The 27,149-nt window shown below is 39.2% G+C and overlaps 1 protein-coding gene across 1 annotated transcript; it reads left to right on the top strand.

Moving 5' to 3' along the window:
• Window positions 1-5,570: 5,570 nt before the first annotated feature.
• LOC139611300 (endoplasmic reticulum metallopeptidase 1) lies at window positions 5,571-23,854 on the top strand. The gene is made up of 15 exons (XM_071465846.1): window positions 5,571-5,944; window positions 8,807-9,111; window positions 10,943-11,070; window positions 11,249-11,354; window positions 11,912-12,058; window positions 12,259-12,351; window positions 14,650-14,862; window positions 15,048-15,268; window positions 18,398-18,572; window positions 18,938-19,128; window positions 19,458-19,610; window positions 20,033-20,235; window positions 20,373-20,488; window positions 20,948-21,111; window positions 21,677-23,854. Exons 1-15 carry the CDS (start codon window positions 5,670-5,672, stop codon window positions 21,851-21,853), a joined length of 2,667 nt encoding a protein of 888 aa, XP_071321947.1. The 5' UTR covers window positions 5,571-5,669; the 3' UTR covers window positions 21,854-23,854.
• The last annotated feature ends 3,295 nt before the right edge of the window (window positions 23,855-27,149 follow it).

The following is a 27,149-nucleotide window of genomic DNA, read 5'->3' as shown; positions in this document are numbered from 1 at the left end:
CTTCGAGCTGGGAGAAAAGAAGGGAGTCAAGTTACCCATCATGACAAGTACACACTTCCTCTCTGATTTCAAAATAAAAATCGGATAAATGGGAAAAAAAAATACATTACACTGCTTACATGAAAATATCCATTAGGTTTTCACGTTACATGTTACACCTTCAATATCTGTAGCGGCATTAAAACCACGCAGTTTTAAATAAGGAAACCATCTTATCATAAAGCAAAATTCCTATAAATTCCTATACTTATATACTGTATGACAAATAATAGGGCATATATACTGGGTTTCATATATATAACACATCCTTTCCAAAATCCACCAGGACTGTATAACAGCTGAGGCCATGAGTCCAAGGTTCCTCACCATTAAAACAATTTTGACCAAAATAATGATCTCAGTATATGTTATCTATTCAGGAAATTGTTCAATCAGAATAATTTCTTTTAATTTTATTTCCAAACACGAAGATCTAAATGCTGTTTTTAAAACATTCTCCACATCAACAGAAATATAATTTGGGAGATACTCAATATACTCAAACATATTCCCACATGCACTTTAAAAATACTTATTTGGTCAAGCTACAATTTTTCAAGGCCAAGAATGTATTTATGCATTCAAGCATAGTGTGTTTTCTTAATAACTCACTACAGGTTTATATTGACAGCACAGTTAATATTACAGAGATAGAGAGTAATATTTCTGTACCACACACCTTTTGCAATATGGATTGGCAATAGATAATATTGTTAAAGCATAAAACAGAGCTGTTCTGGAGTTGTTTCTTCAGTATTTTCATTTGTGACATTTCAGGTGAGCTGCATTAACAGCCAGTACTTTGTTTTACCAACCAAAAATAATGTGTGTATGTTTAACCTTGCTTAATTACTGAGAAGTCAAGTAGAAATTTCCCCCTTTACATTAAAAACAGTGACATTTATTTTGAAAGCGGAAGACATTGTTACAGCTACGCCAAAGAAATTAGCTAATATCTAACTTCACATTTATGCTAACAAGCTAACGCTAACCAGGAAAGCTAAAGATGCTAAAGACGATGATCGTAACTTCACCCAGAGAAACTGACTGACCCTGACCTGTGACCACAGTTAAATAACAATAAAATCGTTGGATAATATCTCGAGCTCCGCCATTAAAATATGTCCATTGTCTTTACGTCAAAGTTAATATTTAATGTCAAGACAAACTAAGTGCCCTTGCAGTTTATTGCCTAAAGCAAAGTCGCTGCCGAGCCAGGAAAACAAATAGCTTACGTATGTTAGCCGCCGTTAGCCTAGCGGCTGTGTGTTGACAGGGAGCGTCTCATGGAAAAGTACCAAGGGCAGAGAAAAACTTAGAACAAAGACACCAAAGACTTACTATTTCTTTAAGATTACTGAGCTCCCATTGTCACCAGACTTCATCTCATGCTGATACTTTGTCACTGAAATAAGTAGTTTGTTAAATAGTTACTTCGTTTGAGTGTGTACATTTACTCCAGTACAGTACTTTTTATTTATTTTTTTGTTATTTGTGCTTTACTTGAATATTTTTTGCATCTATAATCTACCACGATTCAAAATATTATTCCACCGCATTTATTTGATAGATATATTTACTTTGCAGATATGATATATGATATTTATATGATATCATTTGTTATAGATTAATTTACAGTAGAAGTTCTTAAAGTTGCCAAAATGTAACCCTCTAAGAACCTTTTAGGAACTTTACCTTTAGGTTTTTGCAACTTTTAGGAAGGTTTTTTTGTTTTTTTTTTCAGTGTAACCTTTAGAGAACCATTAGAAAACGTTCACATAAGGTTCCCTGTTTGCTGGGTTCCCTACAGTATATAAGGCAACTCAACATAGCTTCACCTTGACTAACTACACCATGAAAGTACTGCGTGCCGGTTATTGCAGCAATAAAATAATGCAATAATAGGATTACATAACACCAGCAGGTGCCATTCTGCAGAACCACTTCTTCTGTTTTAGATACCGTTGCTGATACTGTTGTACTTTTACCCAAGTTACATTTTAAAGGAAGGACTTTTCTGTTTGATGTAGTATTTACAGTGTTGTACTGCAGCTTTTACTTAAATAAATTATACTTATTCGTCTCCTGGATGTGCGTCTCCTGCCTGATTATAAACTTGATTATTGTCCTTGGTGACTTTAACAAAGGTAACCTCAGCCACGAACTGCCCAAATACAGACAGTTTGTTAACTGCCCGACCAGAGAGGGGAACACTCTGGACCACTGTTACCCCACAGTCAGTGGTGCTTATCCCGCCGTCCCCCGGGCTGCACTGGGCCACTCTGACCGTGTCATGGTCCACCTGATTCCCACATACAGGCAGAAACTAAAACTGTGTAAACCTGTTGTTTACAAGAACCTCCAAGAACCTCCAATTGCAGCAATCACCAGAACAAATTCCTTGTATGTGGAAACATACTTGGCAATAAAACTGATTCTGATTCTGATTAAGACATCTTCATTCAAATGGCACCAAACTTGACACAGAGTGTTTCAAACAGCGTTCTGATTTGATAAAAGGTGAGTCCACGGTGATATTGATAATCTTGCTGTAATTTGTTCTGCATACACAACATTTTTTTTCGTTCAGCTTTGGATTAAAAGTCACCAAAATATTTGATGACACCCCCGAAACTTCCAGATGATGATTTTTCAGGACTGTCACACTATCACTTTGACCATTTTAAGTGTTTTAAATTGAAAGAGGCAAACGTGCCCTGGTTTTGCACATGTGATATCACAGCCTCAACTTGTGTGTATGTGTCTGTAGGACAGTTACCCAGTGGCGCATCCCACAAGTCACCTTCTCTAGGGATACCAAGGTCAGAGGTCAGAAACCCCAAATGACCTCAGTCCTTATATTAATGTTTTTTCTTTTTTTCAGTCAAAAAAAAAAATTGTCCAATAGGTGGCACCATGACACTGAAGTCGATAAGTTTGTCAAACTGTGTTTGGATTTGACCAAATGTGAGTCCACAGTGATATTGATAATCTTGATACAATTTGTAGTGTATGCACAACATTGTCTTTTTTGCTTAGTGTTGGATTCAAAGTCACCAAAATATTTGATGGCACTTGCCAAACCACTAGCATGCTGTGGGATTGTTTTCAGGTCTTTCACACTAACATTTTGACCATTTTAAGTGTTTAAGATGAAACAATACCCTGGTTTTGCACATGTGATGTCATTGCCTTGGCTGGTGTGAATGTGTGGATAGCACTCAGTTAACCGGTGGTGAAACCAGTAAGCCATCTGTCTGGGGATACCAAGGTCAAAGTTTCAAAACCCCAAACAACCAAAACTCTACTTCAGCCTTGGGTTTGGCCGAGCAAAATCTCAATAATAATTGATGCCTATGTCAGTGAAATGCTTGCTCAGGGGAACCTAATGGGAATGTTCCCTTAAGGTTCCAAAAAAATAACTTTTAAATATCTTGATGTATGAATTGTACTTAAGTAACTGAAAAAGCTTAGTTAGATTTAACATCTTTAAATATTACTTGTAAGTTTGTTTTTTAGCACTGACTATAGTCTATACTCACAGTTGTTTATGCTGTAGTTATCTCAGGTAACATACTAAGGTCTAAACTAATTCATCAGTTTATTGGTGAAGACAACAAAGCTCCCCTAGGGTAAATTAGCTTCAAACATACTAATTCAAACATGATAGAACATAAAATTAAGAAAGACTTTGAGAAGCATGGTGATAGGAGTCAGTGTGCAGAGACTCAATGTCCACATGATGGCGACAAAGCAGCCCTGCAGGCCACAACCCAGCACAGACATCATGATTTCACAACAGCATTGACTGATTAATTCATTCATTCATTGACGTCAACTCAAAACAATGTTTTAAGTAATAATTTAACTGATTCACATAAAACGTAATTGTGCAATGTACTTATACATTTCCAAATGGATGAAACAGCTGTTTGCATATGTAAATGATTTACCTGATATGATACACCTGATGGTATGGTTGTTTGGTTGTATAGTTGGTATAGTGACATTTAACATTTCAGTGGGGAAACCTTTTTTTTTTTTGTAAACCTTTCAACAATTTGCTTTCTCAAGCAGCCTTAACCTCAGTCAATTTCATTGGCCATGTATGTTGACACATACAAGGAATCTGATAGTAGCTTTCAGTAGACTTATACAGTGCAGAGACAACATTTACAGCAGTATACAGATACAGACATGTGGCTATGTTATGATAACAAGCTACGCACAATCAGGTGTAAACATAACCAACTCATGACTTCACATAATAACATACAGACTTAATTGCAGTTGCCCAGTATAAGTCCAAAAGCCTGAAAGTTTGCACATGAACTAAATACTTTTATGAATTGGGGGTATACTATATTGCAGTATACTGCATTCTTGCACTACAGCACCATTGACTGCAGCCTCAAATATGCAACAGAATATTGAATAATCTCTTCCAAAAATAGAGGGTTATAAGCAGGGGTGGAATATTATTAAGTAATGGACTCAGTTTTGAAGTGTATTTTCATTTTTGACTATTTTATAGTTCTACTCCACCTCATTGCAATGAGGGATGCTTATATTTATACATTTATACACATAACATACAGTCAGTCAACCAATTTATATTGTTTCAGATTAAACTATTCAGCTGTACGTTAAACAGTTCATGTATAGGCCTAATAATATAGCACCGAAAGGAGACATTCTGTCTGCATAAAGGTTTTTCTTACTATAAAAATATTTTTGCCTTGGCCTAGTTTTATGTTTTGATATTTTTCAGTACATTTTGCTGATAATACAAATCTTTACTGGACTATAGGTCTGAGTGCAGGACCTGTAATGGGTTATTTTTTCATTATGGTGGTGTATTACATGGCTTGTCTGTTGGACTGCATTGCATTGACAGGGAGTTCACTGAGTTCATGTTAAAGGAATAGTTTCACATTTTGAGGAATACACGCAGGCATAATTGTTTCAAAAGATCATTGTGTCCGTAGTGTTAGCATCCCAGCTAACAGTTTTGAACGTTTCCCAAGATAATTCAGGACAGTTTATTGAACGTCTACAAAATAACCTTTAGAGATATAAAGGTATAAACTTTATAGGTTACTTGTTTGCTGGGATGAAACCAAGGAATCAGTTAGCTTAGCTTAGCACAGATTAACTGCTTCCAGTCTTTAAGCTAAACTAAACTATGCGCCAGCCAGTGTGCTACCTCAAGCAAACACGAAAATAACTCTGGCCTATTCCTTTTAGTGTTATCAAAATCTGCCAATAGTTGTTGACTAAATGATTGTTAATTTTGTGACATGCCTACAGCGTTGAGTGTCCTCTCCGGGTCTCTATTTTGTAAAGGTCATAAATTAGGGCTAGGGTGAATATTAGGTTCAGGTCAAAGTAACGGGAAACGATTCACTTCCCCCATAAGCTTCTCCAGAGCGTTGTAATATAAAGCCTGGCGCCCTCTTGCCTCCTCTGTTAGTGTTTTATTTTACATTTTCAACCGCCTCGACCGCCCGCCCTCTCATTCAAGTTTGTCCCTCAGCGCGATCCGTCGGTCGTCCATCGAAGGAGAAAAAAACAGAAAGCGACGCCTGAGAGCGACGCTCGCCTGCAGCTGATGTACCGTTGGCTCAAAAATGGAGAGCGACACCACAGTCAGGAGAATAAAAACCTTCGGGACGCAGAATTATGTAGCTCAAGATAACTACGGGTCTCAAGACCGGTGCGGGAATAACGGCTACAACGGTGACCCGAAGAGGAAACCCGAAGTTAACCTGTACCTGCTGAGGGAAGGGTTGGCTGCTTCCCTGGCGTCTGTGTTTATTTTGGTACTGTGGGGACTGGTTCATCTGTCGTTACAGCAGCTCGTCATCGGAAAGCCGACCGGCGACTTCAACGCAGTGAGGGCCAGGTGAGATTTGTCTCTCTTTTCCTCTGTTGGCTTTCTGTTAGCTAACGGTCTCATAGCACCAGAGCCTCGGCTAACCTTTCCTCTAGTGTGACTACAGACCCGCCTAGAAACCACTACCGGGTGTCACCTCCACCTCCAAGGTAACCTGCAGGTGTGTGACGGCTAGAGGAGTTTGGCTGAGGAGAGAAGAGGCACAGCAGCCTCTAAGAGTGAGCCAGTTAAAATGACCCCAGCGCTCACAAACATGAATGAAACCACCAAAAAAAAATTAAATGTTATTCCACAAACTCTAAATCCAAACTTGCAGATGCTTTAAGAGTACATGTCTTTGCAGGTAAGACAACACAACGCAAAGTTATTCATAAAACGTGCAATTCAAGGTGCTTTGTATGATGCTTCAGAGAACTGAAGTAGGGAACACAGCACAGACATAAATTAGAAGAACGGGAACCAAGATAATTAATACATAGTAGGTAAGCATTTTCTATTTCATATTGTAATCGAAAAATCTTTGGGTTGTGGAAGACGTCTCCATGTACTTCAGGAAGTTACAATAGGCACTTCTCCCTATTTTCTGATTTTTCATGAGTGTAAACGGATTGAAAATATAATCCACTGATTGCTTGATGATGAAATAACCATTAGCTGCAGCCCAACTATGACAATTATTAAAAATAATTAAGTAAAGGTTGTAGTTACTTAAAAGGTAATTTATGGTTTCTGAAAGAGTGGGGAAATTCAAGGTCAAGGTTGCTTTAAACATGTCACAAAAAGACAAAGCACACTTTCAAACAATAAAATGCAATATGATACTATACTATGCTATGTGTCCGTTAAAATTACAATTATTCTAAAATATATATTGATATTTATTATGTATTTTCTATTTATAAAGGATGACCATAAACATGAATGAATTTACAAATTAATTATTAATAAAATGTAGCCTGTGCCACTACAGAACACATCTTGGACAACATCATGTTAATTTAAAGAAGCTTTAAAATTTTCAGATAAGACAACCACTTAGCTCCACAGTGCAACAGTGCATCACTTTCTCCCTCCCTGCGTGACAAGGACAGGCAAGGATTATGGCACTGAATATGAGGTCAGCAGGGCTGTGGTTGAGCTCTTGAAAGTGCTGGGCGATGGGATTTGCCATCATTTGGCTGGTTGCTCCATAAATGAGTCAGCCATGCTGCATTTGAACTGATTAGGGCTCTGAGCTTCTTTGGTCACAATTATGGCTTTCATGACTCTGTGCCTTGCAAATCCAGTTTTGAGTTATATGCATAAAATGGTGCCACAAAGATTTTTTTTGAAAAAGGAATGAAAGCAGCAGTCCAGACAAAATATCTTTAATGTCATCTGGTACTGCTTTTTCACTACAAAAAAAACTACATGCAGCAGTGGACTTTTTTTGGGGTCAAAAGTAAAGGAAAAATAAATATTTGCTGTTTTTAATCCATACTTGTAAAAACTGGAATACAACACATGACTTCACACACTACAGTTTAATGACATGAATTATGAATGAATGTATTGTTATTCTCTCACCACTTCTAAAATTCACTTGCTGGTGGCTGTGAGCATCATTTAGCAGCCAGCACGTCTGCTGGTGTGGGCAGTGGAGCCAGCATTGGGCTTTCTTGAACAGCTTCAGCAAACACTACAAGCAGCTGCTTTTTTAAAGAAAAGATGGGGAAAAGCATCTGTTCTTCTTTTTTTCTGTACTGTGGGCTTTTTAGCTTTATTTAATGTTTTACTTCTCTTAAGGGAGCCTGTTCAGTGACAAGAAAGATGAGGTCAAAGCAACTAATAACAAAGATGAGTTGCAACCAGATTGTTTTTTAAAATTAATTCTTTAAAATGAATGAAAAATATGTTAATTTGAGTTCTTAATCTCTCTTTTGCTGGTCATCTTAATCTTACTGGAAATGACCTATTTTCTGTTCACTAGGGAGATGTTAATAATTTTTCTAACTAGTATGTTCCTCAACCCCAAGACCTCTAGTCTTTAATTTTTAATGTGATGTGCAGGGCTGTAAACTTGTTTTACATGAAATTGAAATAGTTTCTTATAAATCTTCTGTCAGTTATTTTATTTATTCACTGACAAAACATTTCATTGCTAGCTGAAAGGGATGAAAGAAGACATTCCTTTGTTTACAGTCTATGGGCAGCTGTCTGTTTGAGCCACCAGTAACTGTCACATCAAACTGCATGTTCTAGCATTGCTAACTTGTATAAAATAAATAAATAGCGTATAAAATATTATTTATCTTACAGTATTTGGGGTGAAGGGCTCACACAAATATTTTGGGAATCAACACAGCCAGCACCCTGTTCGTTGTCTGACACAAATGGTCTTATCTCCAGTTTCCTGCTTTAGGAAAATAGTTTATCTGAGCTGTTAAAAGGTAAATAATCTGCTTATGAACCAGTTATTACTGAAATGCTGTTATAATGGACCCATAAACAGCTGAGTCTGTGGAGATATTTCAACCTGGACCTGATTTCACTTCGGGTCATCATTTAAGTGTTAGCAAGCAGTAATAATTGTAGCACTCTCCTGCATCAGGCATCTGTATTTTATTTAGAAGTTTTATTTACTTGTTTCTCTCACAAGTTTTGAAATCACAAGGTGTTTTTTAAAAAGGAAATTCATACATACTACTTATGAATACATGGAGACATACGTTAAGTGATTCATTGTCTTTAAACAATAACATTGTTGAAATGAATGAGATATACTGTGATGTTGTAATGGAACAAGTAAGCTTGGTTTACTGCCCCTGCAGTTTCACATCAACACAATATTTTCTTCCTCTCTTTTCCCTCCTGCCACACCTCACAATCTAGACGCCACTTGGAGCAGATCACCAGTGTCGGCCCGCGGCCAGTGGGCAGTCCGGAGAACGAAGTCCTGACGGTGGGCTACTTGTTGGAGCAGATTGAGAACATCCGTGTCGAGACTGCAGCAGGCCCCCATCAGCTCACGGTGGACGTGCAGCGTCCCACTGGCTCTTTCTCCATTGACTTTCTTGGAGGCTTCACAAGCTTCTATGACCATGTCACCAACATTGCTGTCAGGCTGGAGCCCAAAGGTGGCGCCAACCATCTCATGCTTGCCAACTGCCACTTTGATACAGTGGCCAACAGCCCAGGTATACAGTCATACTTCTCTTTAACAAATCTGCCTCTTTCTTATGTGAGTGCTTTACTGAAGGCATAGAAAGTGGGTGAGCCTTCTGATTATAAAGGTTGAAAGATAAACAGTTGTGGCACACACTTTACATGTAGGTACATACAGATAATCTTCACTCACCTTGATGCCAAACTTAAATTACCAGAAGGAAGATGACTTTTAAATATTAACTGCTGAATGAGTGAAACAGAATATTTATTATAACAGTAATTCCTGCATATTTTATCAAATCTGTCTTCTTCAACTCAATTCAGCTTCTCATGTATGCTGTTACAATTGCCATCTTGTACATCATAACTGATGAATCTGGCTTTTCAGTTGGTTTTAATCATTGTGGTGCGTGTGGCTGAAAAAGTGATTTATGACTGTTTGTGACTGTGAAGATAGAAGTGGAGCAGTGGGGGAGGGTTATGACTGATTTTTGAAGAACAATTTACAGTGTGCAGAAGCCATCAAGTCCTCAGGTGTTTGTGATGATGATAATCCCCTCATTTGTGTCCCCTGTTATGAACTCTAGTCATGTGGGCCACAAAGAGTGGAATTTAAACTGCCATGGCAAGCCAGTCCAGAAAATTTGGATCCAAAATACTTCTTGTAGATTATTACAAACAGGCACATTGTGCTTCTAACAGGGTTAAAGCAGTCAGGGTATGATGTGAAGACTGCACAGTAATAACAGTGTTTTTTAATGAAAACTAGGTTGTGGTATGTAGTCATAATTAACTTGTTTTAATTCAGGAATTTTTTGCCTCATCGCTATAACTCTAGACAGTAGAGCCTGTTGGAGAGACATCCCAGTTCTCACACACACATACACACACGTACACACACACAGCTGCACCGGCAAAAGGAAATTGATCTAAGAGGTGTGGACCAGGAAGATACACATACATTTTCATGTCCACTGCTGCCCGCAGGCCTTTGATTTCTTGGAATTCTAAACATTTATTTGAGTAAAAAATAATAGTGGGAAAAAAAGAAAGAATAAAGAGGCAGTGCACAGTCTTGCACACATTTTTGTCAAAGTAAGTTGAATATAGTGTATGTGCAGGCAATCATGGTCATCACAGTACCTCAAATTACCTTTCAGGCTTCGATTTATACATGCTATCTTGTGGACTCACAGACACTCACCCACAGAGCTTTTTAAGGACAAGGATTAGTATGTCGCTGACATAAGTGGCGGTGACAGGGGCATGAATGGTGCCCAGGCAGACAGTGAACAGGCTCCCACCCCCACCTCGTGAAAAAACGTATGCAGTCTAGAAAGCTGGAGCGCATGATGTCTCAGTTTGGCTCTATGATCTTTAGGTCATATTTTCCCTTTCTTTGCATTTATTCTCAGTAAATTGTGTTCCTCACCACTAACCTGTCTAATCTTTCCACATCACATGCGGCGTTCACATGCTCTTTTCTTTTTCTTCTCCTGATTACCCCTTTTCCTTTGTGCTCTCACCATCACACAAGCAGTGGGAGATTGGTCTTGTTGCATTCTTCACATGTTTGCACACAGCCTACTCCCTTCATTCTCATGTGTTTGTGACTGTGTTATACTGGTGCACTTTAGAGTTATCAGCTCTGTCATCTGTGTTTTGACCTCACATTGAGACACTCAGTTAGAACAAAGTTGTGATATGGTTTCACAGTTGCATGTCTCTGTATGTAATTGGAAGGTCAAGCAAACATTTTTTAGCCTGTTATAAATTTGAGAGGAAACTGTGAGCTCATATTGCCCATATTTTGCAGGTTTTTATAATTTTAACACATATACACTGGTTTGCTTGACTTAGGTGCCAGTGATGATGCAGTAAGCTGTGCAGTGATGCTAGAAGTCCTCCATTCTCTGGCCAACCAGTCCACTCCTCTTCATCATGGAGTTATCTTCCTCTTTAATGGGGCAGAGGAAAATATCCTTCAGGTAAAATGAAGTGACAGGGAGACATATTTTACACTTTGGGTGCTAGACTAGCTAGTCCACACCACATTGGATTGTCAGCTCACATAAAGCTTCTCCTCTCTTTCTGTCACTTCTTATTTTATCTTTTACATTCTTACTCTCTCTCTTTGTGTCGCTGTTTTCTCCATCTCTCCATCAGGCCAGTCATGGTTTCATTACCCAGCATCCGTGGGCCAAGCAGGTGCGAGCCTTCATTAACTTGGAGGCTGCAGGTGTTGGAGGCAAGGAGGTTGTTTTCCAAACAGGTAAAGCTGTTTGTTAGCATATGTTCCCTCAGATTTGCTATGTGTTTTTGTTTTGCATACGTATATTTTTCCTGTAATTGAGAAGTTTGCAAAAATATATCAGTGCAGTTTTTTCTGTTTCAGATGTATGAGATCTGAAGTTGAGACACAGTCCTGAGAATCGCTATCAAGTTTTGTATTATACATGTACTTACAGTATCTGCCCTTATTCCTACCTTTCACTTTCTGGCTGTCTGACAGGATCTATATAGATTCCTAACAGCCTGCTTCCTCTGGTGCCTGTAACATTACATTTATATTTTAGACGTTATCTAATGCACTTACTCGGAACAACTGATGCATACATTAGATACATAAAATACAATACATTAATAGGCTTAAAATGCCTACATCACCAAACCACAAGCAGCAAGTGGGAAACGCAGCAGAAGAGCAGATATAAAACAATATGTATTTGTCTGTACAGTAATTAGCATATGTGACCAAACTTAGGGAACTTAAAAACTGACCAATATATAAAATGTCCCAGCAGTTTTTCCTTCCTTTCATCCTTATAGGTCCAGAGAACCCGTGGCTGGTCCAAGCCTACGTCCACGCAGCTAAACACCCTTTTGCCTCTGTTGTCGGCCAAGAGGTCTTTCAGAGTGGTATCATCCCCTCTGACACTGACTTCCGCATCTACAGGGACTTTGGTAACATCCCAGGTAAAGCCCCACAATATACAGAGTACAGTATATATGAAAGTATAGAGCCTTTCTGTTTCAACCACCAAAACAAAAATCCATTGGCTGATGATATACAAAGTAAAGATGCTTTTATTTTGTCCTTTTCTCCCAACTATTTCTATGTTTTATGTGGGTTTTTTTTAAATCTCATAATATGTATGTATGTGTTTTATTCACAGGCATTGATCTGGCCTTCATTGAAAATGGTTTCATCTACCATACCAAGTATGACACTGCTGACAGGATCCTGACAGACTCGATACAGCGAGCCGGTATGCAAATAACCTCATCTGCATCCACACTTGAATAGGTCTAATGTTGTGCTTTTATTTAACACTCATTGCAAATCAATTGTTAGCTGGTGGGTGTATCTGTATGTCAGACTGTCAAGTAGAGAAAGGTCACTGCAGCAGAAGACTGGTGTAGTGGAAACAGCAGCCAACACCATTTTTTTGTCAAAGACTGAAAACACATGCTGTCCATTTGTTCATTGTCCCTCAGTTTCAGATTGGTCAGCACTCTGCTAATCTCATTATTTCCCTGAGAACCAAGACATGCATGCATACATGCATACATACCAACCACAGACTTTTACGATTGCACTTGCCCCCATTTACCCCGAGTCTCTGTGTTGCTGAATTATTTTGCTTTACTTAGCTAAGAATGCAGTCAGTCAGCACTAAAAACCCAGTTGGCATCGTCCCTTTCCTCCTCAGCAGCTACTGGACACCTCCCTCGTCTTCTATGCACAGCAAGTCACCATGAAAGGCATGAATTATTAGAGAGAGAGAGAAAGTGATTTTTAGAGGAAGGTAGAAGGTATTTTTAGTCTGCGTAGAAGGAGGCAGGTTTGTAACGTGGAAAGTGGAGGAGGAAGCTACACCAGTAGCTCTAGTCCATTGATGCCTGTAATGGACACAGCAGGTTTCTGGCCAGATTTGGCTCTTTAAAATCTCCTGCTTCACAGCTGTGGCTTTGGACAAAGTAAGGGCAAGGCACAAGGCTAGCATTGCTCTAATGGAGATTTACTTTTCTTAAAAAAAAAAGATATTTCCTGTTTCTTTTTTTGTAAAGATGATATTATAAATGTATATTAAAAAGAGCATGGCAATATAACCATAGTATAAATGCGGTTGCAACTAAGATGATTGCATATTACTTTTTAAAATTAATGATATTATAATTTTTTTTGACCATGTGAAATTCTGAAAGTAAATTTGTGGGTAAATCATGAGCACTGAACGCAACATGAACTAGTAGATGTTGTACTCTCAGTTGTTTACACTTTTAGGCCACAGTGAGACTACCAGGCGGAAGAACAATGGAGCTTTGTTTTGCCTGTGTGCTTGTGTGAGTATGTGTGTGTGTACTGTTAACTGTGCAGACATGGAGGCAGCAGCACTGATAAAAGAAACTTAGCCTCAAGCTGCGGTAACCAACACAGCAACCTCTTACTGATCCTTCATGTTGCCAGATTTCTCATCTACATTCAACATCATGATTGTAGCCAATTTCACAGCAAGTCCTCTACGTGTCCCTACGTGCTTGTCCCCTCAGACACAGAGCCACCACCATACTCTTTCACACACACACACACTACCGTTTGGACCATGAATCATATCTGTCCCACTGTGCTCTCTTTTTGCTTCTCTCATTCTCACACACACAGAGACATCATCATACTCTTTCCCACACCATTATACACTCACACAGTACACACAACACACATACATACAATAATTGATTCAAGATGAAATAGGAATGATTATGTGTGAGCTTGTGCATCTTCTCTTACATATACTGTCATGGGAAACACGATTATGTGAGTATAAGATAATAGTTGTGTTTTAAAAAGGATTTGTAGTGAATGTAGGAGAGTATTATAGTGAATATATGATTGTTATTGTGCATGTAAGAGGGTGTAGCAGTGCGTGTGTGTGTGGGAGGGCATAGCGTCGTATGTGCAAGATAATGATGCTGTTTGTTAGAGCAAGTATGACCTGAATTGTCTGCCATACATTTTTACAATCGTTTGTACATTGTAATTATCAAAAAAGTTATAAATACATGTAACTTAATAAAAAAACTAAAGTAGAGATTGAACAATGTAAGTAACAGTGTAACATTACTACTGTCTGGGCAGTCATGCAGGAATGACAAAGGCCACTACCTCGGTGTTGCCTGTTCTTCTGGTCAGAAAGTTATACTAAGTCATCAATAATCTACTTCACATGATTTGTCAGCTCCAAGGCGGATGATCCTTTTTTTATCATATTACCCATTTCCTTCCTCTGATTGTAGGGGTCAAATTATAAATTGCGGAAACCAAAAACCACAAGAGAGAAATTCCAGTGTCAGTACAGCAGTTTGTTTATTTCCATGAATTCTTACTGTCTCTCAGCCAGTCCTGGTTACATGTCAGGATCATGGTCTTCTTAAACCCTCCAGCTATCCAGTTGATGTACTCCTATTCTATGGAGCTAATATCAATGCAGCTAAATGTAACAGCATTACTATGTTATATTTCAGCTTTGAACTGCTTTCCCTCTAAACTCTCTTCCTCTGTCTAGGGGACAACATCCTGGCGGTCCTGAAGTACCTGGTAATGTCAGAGAAGCTGGCTGATTCCTCAGAGTATCGTCATGGCAACATGGTATTTTTTGACCTGTTAGGGGTGGTTGTGGTGGCATACCCCGCTCGGGTTGGCACCATCCTCAACTACATGGTAGCCACAGCCACCTTCCTCTATCTGGCTAAGAAAGCCTCACTGCCTGGCAATCGGGGTAGGTCGCATTTCCTGTTTGTGGATGTAATGTTATGTCATTTCCTGTACTGTAAGAAAAGTCCAGGCCCAATTTGTGGAGCCAAATCCAAATAGTTAAACTAATTTCATTCTTCTGTGGAAGCGTTCGATGAGCTGTTCATGTGTGTTAAATCTTCATTCAACATTCATCTCCATGTCTCTCAGGTGGTCGCTATGTTCGCGATCTGGCGTGTGCCACGGGTGTAGCAGTGCTGAGCTGGTTCGTCACCCTGCTGTCAGTGCTGATTGTAGCTCTGCTCGTGACCCTGCTGGGCCGCTCCATGTTTTGGTACAATCATTTCTACGCCTCCATCTGCCTGTATGGGGCTGCAGCCACCGGCAAGATTATCCTCATCCACACCCTCGCCAAGAACCTTTACTACGGGGTGAGTGACGGAGTTTGTCATTTAAGTTTGGGCATTAACTTTTAAAGGGCAGGACTTTGCGTACATACAGAATTTAACTACCCTGTGTCCTGTATGGGGAAATTATTTTACTACACAGATCAGAAAAACTGAGTATGAGGTCTATTCCAAATATCACGAGTTATAAGATGTTGCCATCTGCCTGGTGTTTTTACAAATTAATTTTATAGCAATTTATTATTTGCTTGTTGTGTGCATACATATGAATATAGGCTTGTTTTTAGTATGAACATTGAGCCGTGACAAAAAACACTCACATATGCTGAAGATGATTGTTTAGAAAAAATTCATATTTTAAACGAGGACCCTGGAGAACCTTGGTCAGCAATGTTTGAATCCCCAGTAGAAAATACATTATGTGTCAGTCTAGAAGATGTAGTTTCTTTTTGGCATACACTCGTGCTGCAGTGAGAAAACGTTGTTTAACCGTAAGTCTAGGCCAAAGGTGAGTGTCAGAGAAATTTTTGTAGTTGAAGCTGATAGAATGTCGACCAGCTTGACTTAGATTTATATCTCGAACAGTACTTCTTGTTCCATGAAACTGGTTTTTACAATAGAGATATAGAGTTCAGTTAGTTCAGCACGATGCTCGCCTTGTTTTTGTATATTGTTTGTGATAAAAAGGAGGTCAAAGTATTTGCCTGAGCCTAATATCTTATGATGTCTTGCTCAGCTCACATTAAACGGGGACTAAAGTGCAGAGAGGAAAAAAACAGGCAGTTTCTCTTCCTCTTTGGTGATTACAGAACAGCAACTCTTTGTATTTTCTTGTGTGTATGCAAGAGTATAAAACTGTAGAGGTCTCAGACATGATATCATCTGTCAGTCACGTGTATACAGTCTGACTCAACATGGTTTTTAATTGTCAGCACATCTCTGCCTGTTAATAGTAAAGTGTAATTCTTGCATTTTTTAGAACCAGTGTTACAGATAGGCTTCTGTATATTTTAGGAACAGTTAGTTGCAGTTCAACAGACATATTGTGTGTCTGACATTGAAGTGTTTATTTGAGGTTGAGAACATTACATAAAGTTGTTTTTTCATCTGGAGCTGTAGATAACCACATCGTGGCCTTTTTCCAGAAAGGACACAGACCAGCCTTTGTTGCATACCACATAAGGCTTCATCTCTCTAGTACTGAAAGCAGATAAAGTTACTGATGTCTGCAGGAGAACTCTACAGATTTCTACAAATTGCTTCGTCACTGATAATTTGGTATTCTGGTTGACTTGTTCCCAACCTTTGCCTGATTTACCCCACAGCCAGATGTGTTCATTTGAAGCAAATTTAAAATGGATATGATTTAACTAATATTTAAACCAATGTTTAGGTTAGTTAAGTGTGCATTCATACAACTACTACTTCGAGTGGAAGAAACTGTATGTTCCAGTGTACCATTGGCTATTTCTACCACTGATACTTTACTTTAACCTATTTAAACCATTTATCAGTTACTTATAGCTAACTATTTCATCTAACTAGTAATCATTTAGCTAACAATTTGAAATATTTATACTATCTATTTTAACCATTTATCAATTATAATTTTATCACATTAGTTGGACTACTTAACAATATTTTCACTTACTCCCTGGCAATAGCCAAAGCACATTTGTTTGGTAGTCACAGTACTGGTTTAACCAGAATGACTGTCAGGCGGGTAACACTGCACCTCTTTGCCTACGAAATGATGCTGGTACATGAAGGAAGTTGAAGTAGAAACAATGATCTCTGTCCCCATAGAGCTCGACCCACATCCCGATTTATTTGCGTGGCAGTTATGCAAGACCATACACTACTGTGTAGATGTTAGAGGTGTGTGCGTGCATGTACGTGTGTGTAGGGGGTTTCTATAGAACAGCTGTTTTTTGAGAAATCGTTCAACCAAAAAGCAATGTGAGAAACCAGCTTGGCGAGTGTTTCTCAGTGCAGCGGCACGATCTGCCATATGAACTGGTGGGATGTTGTGTTTTGTAATAAACTATTGTAGCCATTCTCTTAATCAGCCTAAAGCAATGGACATACAGCAGTGGTCAGTGAATTCTGTGTGGTGTAGTAGAGGTTTTTCCCAAATCCTTTTAGTGGGTTTTTGTGTTCCTTTTTAGTTTACTGTTTTGGTTTCTATTATGAAAAGCTCCAACTGTAACAACTGGGAAGTATCAAGTCATATCAGTATTTCTTTGTTTATGTTTAGTGTTCTGAATAAATCACTACATTACATTACATCTATTTTGCTGTGATAATACGATAACAGTGAGTAATGTTGTTTGCGATGACTGTACATGAGGTACAGTCCTCTGATAAATAGCTTGTAGCTATAGCAGTTCATGAACCTTCTTTGTGCCATCCCTTAATTACAGTGATGCATTTCAGTTTTATCTGATGGGTGAGGAGTAAGAGTTCCCACCACACAAAACTTTTAGCATTCCTATCTGTCGACAGATTTTAATACCAAATAGTTTGAATTGATCTGTACTGTTGTTGTGATGCCTTGAATAAAGAAGGAAAAAACCAAGAACGGCTCTGTTAGTCTATGATGTTCAGTTGACATGTTAAAATTAGCAGATGTTTGTCAGGACATTATTTTGTTTACATCCAGACATTGTGATCAAATTAGAAAGCTTACAGTTGTCATAGAATCTGAAAAAGAAAACTTTAATGGAAAACTAAAAAAAAGCATATTGTAGCAACATTTTTTGTACTGCCATCCAAAAGAACAGATGAGCTTTATTTCTCATGGATCTGTCTACAAAATTGAATATAGACACAACATCATAATAAGCAGATGATGAATATGTTTCACATCCTCAGAATCACTATCGGTCATCTGTTCAGTCTGTCAATTAACTATTCTTTTCCTCTAATAGGCCCATCTGCTGATTCCCCACTCATTAAAGCAACATTAATCTGAAATAAGAATCAGTGTCGCATCAAAGTCTCTGTTGTACAACTATCCCAGGTTAAGTTAGGACACCTCATAATTTGGTTTGAGACAAGAATGGAATTAAAAATAGCAAAAACAAAGATGTGAAAAACCATAATCTCCACATGCATTTGCCTTGTATGTTTATGGGTGTGTTTTCCATGCAGGGAGTCCGACTGGTTGAGCTGGGTGATCTCTACTTTGACGTGAGCTTGCTTCTGTGGTGCTGCAGCCTGGTGTGGTTGACCCAGCAGGGCCTGTGTTCAGCCTATGTGCCCATGCTGATGGTGGCCTTCCCCCTGGCCACCAGACTGCTGCTAGCTAAGGAATTTAAACACAGAGGTAAACACTCAACTTTAGTTCCTGAGAACATTTTTCTCAATCAGCATGTTTGTAATTTAAAGGAATAGTTTGACATTTATTTATTTCTTATTTTCTTTAAAGAAGAACACAGTTGAATGTAAGGATTCAGGTGTTATGTCTATACATGAGGACATTTTAATATTATCTTAATATGAATTAAAATTCAAATTAGTCTAGTGAAGTATGAAAAAAGTGTGAGTGAGTGAATTTTAACACCTACTGTTATGTCTGAATGACAACAGAATGAGGGATTCTCAAAGCTGTGGGACAGCCAGGATTTTACAGGAGGATGGTCTGATCCTTGCTTTCGTCTGACAAACACTAACCCCTCTATCTCTCTGCAGGTGCGTCAGGGAAGTACAGCGTGCTGTACCTGTTGGGCCTGGCGTTGCCATACGTCCACTTCATGTTCCTCATCTGGGTGGTGTTTGAAATTTTCACTCCCATCATGGGTCGCAGTGGCACAGAGATACCCCCTGAGGTGGTGCTGGCCTCCCTGGTCACCCTTGCAACCATCTTCCTCTCCTCTTTTTTTGTGAGTATTCTCACATTATGTACAACAATGAACAACACATCTGTTTTTTCTTTTTCAGCAGAATCACCTTTAAGTCACACGCAGAGAGGACAGAATACACAGTGTCAAGTTTCTGGCAGCAACAGTTTTGCTTCAGCAGCAGAGGGTTTCCTGACATGAATTGTTTGACTCAAGCTAAAGCAAACCAATAGCTGTGTGTAGCTGACTGGGTGCCATTAAAAATGTATTTAATGCATAATTAGCACATATGCAATTCACATTTGTTGTAACAAAAAAAAAAACTGCAATGTATAGTTATAGTTATTTGTAATATGTTCTGTCTGTCTCAGCTACATTTCATCTACTTAGTACGGAGCACGAAGTGGATCCTGGCTGGTCTGGGCTCAGTCTTCATCGTCATGTTCCTGTTGGTGTCTTGCGGCCTGTTGTTTCCTTATTCAGGCAATCCAGACAGCCCCCGGCCTAAACGAGTTTTCCTGCAGGTACAGAGTCACAGCACACACACAGAAGCACAAGCATGTACATATAAACTGATGCATTTATTCTAATTTCCACTAAGAAAATGACAGAAATTTCTCACACATTAACATTTAGCTAGATGGGAGTCATCCATTTAGAAGTAAAAATGTTTCTTTTCTTCTTTTGATTTTGAAGACATTTTAGTTGTGTGTGGAAAAAAAAAATATATACTGAATGTGAGAAATGCAGTGCAGCTTGTATGGTTAAAATCTCTTGTTGGAGAATGTGAAACACAGATTACCCTATTGCATTTTTTTTTTGTATCTGGCATATTGTCACATGTTTCCATAATTGGAAAAATTAAGTTATTCTATTTAAAATCAGTCAATAAAACAGCTGGACAGGGTTGAAGGGAAAATGTTTTATCCACCCCTTCTCTCTGCAGCATACGACAAGGACCTTCCACAATCTCCACGGCCAGGTGGAGAGCCGGGACTCGGGCCTTTGGATAAACAGCTTCGACTACACAGGCATACAACACATCGCACCCAACATCCCTGAGATCAACGACAGTGTTCGCACCCGCTGCCGGGAGGACCGACCCTTCTGTGGTTACCCCTGGTTCCTGCCAGTGAAGTTCCTCAGCAAGTCAGTAACACAGCTTTGTAGATGGCAGCATTGTTTCCATGCTCTTTGTTTTTATTCATGCAGAGTTGTTGTCTTCATGTGCAAACTTTTCATGCTTTGTATTTTCCCTCACCTCAAGTATTCTGGTGCATTTGCAGAAAGAACTGGTACCTACCTGCCCCAGAAGTGTCTCCCAGCTCTCCAGTGGAGTTCAGCCTTCTGTCTAAAGAGGAGACCAGCTGGGGGACGATCAAGATGACCTTCAGTGCGAAAGGTCAGGAGCACATTATGTAACCAACAAAGATCTAGATGTTTTCTTTCAAGGAGTTTCTAGCTTCAGATGCCACAAAGTCCAAGTGGACTTCTAACTTTGACCAACACTTTAGTCGGACATACGATTGAAACAACTCCGGTCCGAAGCAGAAGATGTCTCCAATGACACATCGAATTAGGTTGAAAACTTGATAAGTAACAACTACTAGTCGGTCAGCATTGAGCTTTAGGCTGCTCTAGAAGAAATGGGTGAAAAACACATTAACACTTGAACCCAAAGTTCAGTATGCAGGACTTGACCTGACAATACGCTGTTGTCTTGACTTGAGACTTACATCCAGACTTGTCAAAGCCAAACAATTATTCCCACCTCTGCTTGCAGGTATTAAGTGTTTCTCATCAAGCCATTTATTACTATAATGCTTTGTACTTATGTCCTGTCCTGTCCTGTCCCATGCAGGCCCCAGCCACATGTCTCTGTACCTGATGCCTCACCGAGGAGCCAGCCTCTCCACCTGGTCCTTCGGTGATGGGACGCCTCAGTTTGACCTGAGTGGAGAATATTTTGTCTTCTATTCCCATGGCCTTGATGCCCCCACATGGATCTTCTGGTTTGAAATACAGGTACTTATCTGCAACTAAAGGGGCAATCTGTACTTTTTTTATCTTATTTATAATGGCTAACAAAATCTCTTTTGTTATACATGTGAATTATTTAAACTGCTTTCTGTTTATGGGGAGTGGAGGTAATTCTGTGAAAGAATCCATGTCTCCTCAGTGTGACCCTTCAGTTTTGGGTTTAATTCTAATAAGTGTTGTTTCAGTATCATTCTTTTCATTCCTCACATTTCTGGATTTCTGCCAAACATCGCCTGAGAGCCTCAGTCTGTGATTTCTGCAGGAGATTAGCTCCTGGCAGGACACGGTTGGATTGTGTTCTGTGTTTGAATACTGTCATGTGAAAACCTTTAATCTGCAGTTTGAAGATTAAAATTTTTTTAATTGTATTAAAGACTGAATGAAACAAACTCCACAACCCTTTAAAGACTCTCCTTAAAACCCATTGCATAAGCTAGAAAACATGCAGCATAATCAAGCTGAAGACAAGGGCCTGAAAAAACTGCCGCTCAGGTTTTGGTTGTCTCACATATGTGCCTTTGCTTTGGTTTTCTCTCTATTTCTCTGTCAGCCTCCCAGGGACCCCGACCCATCAGGCCCTGAGGGGATGATCTCTGTCGCCATCTCCTCCCACTATTTCTTCGGGGACGACCAGAGGACTGCTCAGCTGGAGGAAATCCTCCACAGGTTTCCCACGTGGGCTTTTCCCTCATCTTGGGTCAGCACCTACGACATGTACCGCTACTGAGGACAGCACACATCATGGAGGCTGATGCTGAGGAGAGCTGAGAGCTGGGAGCTGCAGGGGCCCCAACACAGACAGAGGAAAGCGATATCAAGGAACAATATTGAGGACCAGCCCTGCCGCCTTTTCACTCTGACACAAACAAACACTCTAACACACTCATGCCCTCTCCCGGCCTGCCTGAGAGACCCCCATCACTGTGTCAGTAGGCTTAGTAGCTAACCAAGCAGGGAGACGCGGGGAGGCATGCCAGAGGTAAGCTGACCAGAAAGCTTACAGACTGAATAACTCACCGACCGACGCACTGGCCACCACAAGCCTTGTGCTCACTCTTGGGTTAGTGAAACGAAGGGGTTAAGATTTTCCTTTTGTACTCAATCTGTCGTGCCTTTGCTTTACTCACTCCATCTCACTTTCCTTCTTGCTCACTTCCTCCTGCTTTCTTCCTCTGTCATGCTAACACTCTTTCTGAATGAATAATGTTGCATGGCTCCCTCCGCTCCTCTGTCCTCCTCTGCTCCACTCTGGCCATCCTCTGACTAGATGTGTCTCTGGCCTTCTCTGAAAAAATAACACCACTACTACCATCTGCACTGTAGGTGTAGTAACTTACTGATGGATTTGTTTGGGAAGGGAAACAAAAACCTGTTTTTGTTTGACCCCCTCCTCTGATTTTTAACTGGAAACTTTGACACTTTGAAAGTCACTTTTCATCAACACGCACTTGTTATATTACGTGCAAATGGTTTTCGTTTTAGCTAAGCAAACTGTGAAAGTGCTCACTCTTACTCCTCATTAAAGACCACTGATATGTGTTTCAATGGGGCATGCCGGTGATGTGCTTTAATTGTCAGAGAGCCTGGCGTGCAGATGCAGAACACTGTGCCTGTTAAATGAAAACAGCTGGCTGAAATCAAAATGTCAAGGTTTGAGCTCGATGAGACCAGGACTCTCAAGAAAACACAGACTTGCGTAAATGTCCTGTGATTTAAAATGATTCCTTGAACCTTGAGGGTGACTGGGTGGGAAACCAGCAATGCAACTCCATACTTACTAACTGCGTCAGTGTCATGTTCTGTCCCACATGGAACAGTTGATTATTTACGTTTACTGTAACTGTAATAATATTTGTACTTGTTTTGACTTCTGCTCTGTGCTACGAGTTGTCTCCAGCAGCACCAATGAATATCTTATTTTGTAATGAAAGAAAGTGGAGCTGCAATGGTTAATTGATTCATCAATCAGTCAATAGAAAGAAAATGTATCTGCTGCTATTCTGATAATTGTTGAATCGTTTTGGCATTTTTCAAGCAAAAATGCCAGAAACTTGGTTCCAAACTAGTTTCTGCTTTTCTTAATGGATTTTTAGAGTGAAGCCGACCTGTCTAGGATCCACACAATTACTCAGCCCATTCATTTAATTTCATTCTTCTCCCAGTTGTGCTGAAATACACTTAAGAATGTAAATGAATCCGCTGGTACCTCTGGAGACAGCTCATAGTGTAATTTGTTGTCAACTCATTTTCGTGGTGTGTGTTCCTAATTCTTCCTCTTATCTTATTACTGGAGCTGCATCTTTACTGTTTATAACCTAAGTATCACAACTACAATCCAGTTAGTATGAGCTGTTTTACATGTGTCCACTTCACATAGTGGACCCCGTAGTAAACGTTATAGTCATTTTCACCACTACCTCCATGATGATCAAAACTTGTCTGTCTGACACCAAGATAAGAGTTATTAATGGTCTTTTAAAGACTAGTTTGAATGTTATCGTGGGAAAGATTTAGATAATATTTAATGAACTGAGATGGACTATTGTTAAAGAGATAGAGAGATTACTGTGTGTCCGTGGGCTAGCTCTGTTTTGTGTTTTGATAGATGAATTGCGTAGCTGTGCTAACAGAGAATCAGGCTGACTGTCCTCTCCCTGCTGTCAGTCCTACACACTGATGAAATCTGTTGAAACACAAAAAAAAACAAACAAACAAACAAAAAAAAAAAGTCACAAAGCTGCTTGTTGGTTGTCCAGACATCTCTGCTCGCTCCATGTGTAATCAAATGTGGAACCAGGTTGTTGAAACTTGGGAGATTATTTGCACACGAGATCAACTGGGAAAAAATTACGGCCTTTTCTCCACTTTGTGTTACACCCAGTGACGTGTCCATGTTGTCCATGTTATCTGTTTGGCTTCAGTCACACAAGATAAGAAATACTGACATGAAGGAGGCCTTAAAGTTTTGCTTCCAAAGACACACATAATGTTTACTGTTGTGGACACAAACGTCTCACTGGTCTTAAAGGTTATCAAGTGCCACACTGTACAGCATTTCTTCAAATCCATTGCAGCCTTCAACAGCAGCGGGCAATTTGTTTCCAAATTGCCTGACTATGCTCTTTCTTTTATGCATTTTGTGTAACGGCTCAGAAAATCACAGCAAGTAACACAGTTGGCGGCCAGATCAGGCATATGATGAAACCGAAAGTTAATTCTTAACCTTGGAAACAGCAGTTGACACAAACATCATCACAAGGTTCACTCAGTAGCTTCTCTGGAGCTTTCAGTCCTTTCACACAATCCTCCTTTCTGTTAAAATTTCCATCTTTTTCCTCGCTCTTCTAAGGCCTCTTGTTCACGTTGGGTTAAAAGCTGAAATTCAGACGTGAAAGTTCATTCTTCCAGCTGTGTCCATGGTGAAGAATGACCTTTCAAACACGGACAAGAAGTCTTTAAAGGAGCTCAAGAAAAATGGAAATTCGAGCACAACAATCTACATCTGCTGAGGAATATCATGTCAAATGATTGAAAGCTCCACAAAAGCTACTGAATGGACGTTAGGGTGAAAGTGTTTTTGTCAAAAGCCAGATGATCTTACCAGCTGACTGCAGTGTAATGACCTGTCCCTTAAAAAGAAAAACATTAAAACTATCAAATACCTGCTGTTATGAATTTGAAATTGTTGGAGATTTTGATAAAGATATGTTGCACTTCTCATCTAGGTATTTTTGCTCATTCAAAAGGACCATAGCTGTGTTTTTTTTTTTTTTTTTTTTTTTTTTAAATGTATCCTTTACCACAAATTATACATATTGCCAAGTAAATGCATGATGTTCACATGTTGGATTATTGAAGCATGATTGACATTGAAACATGTTTCATACAGTTTGATTTTCATATGTTATGGAAATAAACAGTGATCAACAGCCTGCTAAAAAAATAAATGGAGAAAATTAGCTGTTATCTAAATGTGCTAAAACATGGGGACAAAACAAAAAACAAAAAACACCAGTATGGTCCTTTTAATATTTTTAATAATTTTGCCTCTGTACCAGATGTGCTGCTCCACAGCTGTTAGTAATGGAGTCAACTTTTACTGCAGCAGAAACAGAAACACAGACAGACTGATCAGGCCTGATTAGTGTTTCTTCCTCACACCGCACAGCTGGCCAGGTGTGTCCTGCACTGTGATCAAGATCATCTAGCTCACCCTCTGAGGTTTAAAATGCATTTTTTTTTTTTTTTTTAAATTACGTAGTCTGTCAGTATGTGACGGTTCATCAGTTAACAGGGTGGATGATGGAGCAGGAACTGATGTGTTTCTCAGACATGTCAGACTTTTTAAAGACGGCCTTTTATCTGTTGTCCTTGGAGTTAACATCTAACGAGGAGGCACCTGAAAATAACGAGCTGACGTTCAAGTCTTTACTGCTGAAGTAAACCATGTATTCGAAAAGGACCTCCAGCGAACACACATCCTCCCCGCTCTGTGTGAGTGTGTGTACATATCTGGCTGTATAGTGCAGTGGATCAGTGGAAACTGATTTTAAGTGACAGAAGATGCATCTATTCTGTTATATAGAAAGGGTGTCTACGGGAGAAAAAAAAAGCTTTATTAACAAATGTATTTTAATATTTTTCTAAAAATCTGTCAAATGGTGAATTGCAGTTTTGCTTCAAAAGCAACCATAGTTACTGACCATTTGACGTTGTGGCAGAAATGTGACCATTGTACTTGGATTTTTGTTCATAGTTACGCCATTAAATGGGATGATCGTTAACGAAGAAGTAAGAATATAGGTGGGATGGAGGAGGGAGACGTTTGACGTAAATGCTGTGAAATGGCTCACCCTACGCTGTTGGTGCTGCCCCTGTTAAGACTACAGCGTACACCGACCACTGCTAGACAACTAAACATTAAACATAAGAAATAACTTTTAGGATAAAGTGAATTTCACTTATTACTTTGTGACAGAATCTAATGTATTCATGTGACTCAGTTTAGACTGAGAAGCTGAGCAAGCGCTGCACAGTGTGTTTTTGTTGTTGGACGTAGCTTTATCTTCATCACATCTAACAGTCAGTCAAGGAAAAAAAAAAAAAAAAAATCTAACAATCATTCACACACATGTCCATAGCAGCTTAGGAAATAAAGGTGAATGGAAATCTATTCCAGCATACATGCTAGAATGTCTTAATGCCTTTTGTTGAAGGGTTTTTTTTTTTTTTAATTTAACGGTTTTGTTATTTTTACCTAAGCTGTTTATTTTTCACTATCTTGACTCTTCACTCATGTCCATTTATTTTAGAAGTTCATTTGTTGTGAGTTAAATCAAGATGAGTTTTTTTAAACAACGCTGATCATTTTTTTTGTGATTGATGTGACTGTAACAGTTAAGTTTCTCCTCTGAACTGCTGTTTTGTTTGTTTTTTTTTTTGCTTTTTTAAATGCATATTTGTCTGTTGGAATTAAGTGACTGATATGACTGTTGTGACTGGGATTATTGGGATCGATCTGGTTAACAGGGTCTCCATCTCTTGAATGGATGGGATGATTTTACATTATGCAAAAAGCTTGAATTAAATTAGCAACTGTACAGCAATTAAAATGCTTATTCCATTAACATTGTTTGCATTGCCTTCTGTTTACAACACACGTCATGTCAGTGGGTGTACTTAGTAACAGCAATTCTCTGGTTTAATTGTTCCCAATGAGGCAAACTAACCATTTTTAAAAATAATTTATTGGTTTTTATGTACAAGGAAAAAAAATGAAGTAGAAAACCAAACATGAGTAGAAAAGGCAAATGTACAAGAGAGTATCTTTACACTGCATTGAGGATGTCTGCTGCTCCTGCCCCAGAAATAAAACTTTACTCTGAGTCAGGAAACAGGCAATACTTTTAAACTGTACACAGGAGGGAGGGAGCGCTGTCCACCAGAGTACCACGAGACACACCTGACTGACCGCTCCTTGCCTGCAGAGAAGGAAACCATAAAATATTTGCAAAATTCATTTC

Source organism: Trachinotus anak, unplaced genomic scaffold, assembly GCF_046630095.1.
Source record: "Trachinotus anak isolate AG129_WGS33_773 ecotype Australia unplaced genomic scaffold, CSIRO_AGI_Tana_v1 ptg000028l, whole genome shotgun sequence".
NCBI classification, from domain to species: Eukaryota; Metazoa; Chordata; class Actinopteri; order Carangiformes; family Carangidae; genus Trachinotus; species Trachinotus anak.
The sequence above is the reverse complement of the archived record's forward strand: the minus strand, read 5'-3'. Positions and strand labels throughout refer to the sequence as shown.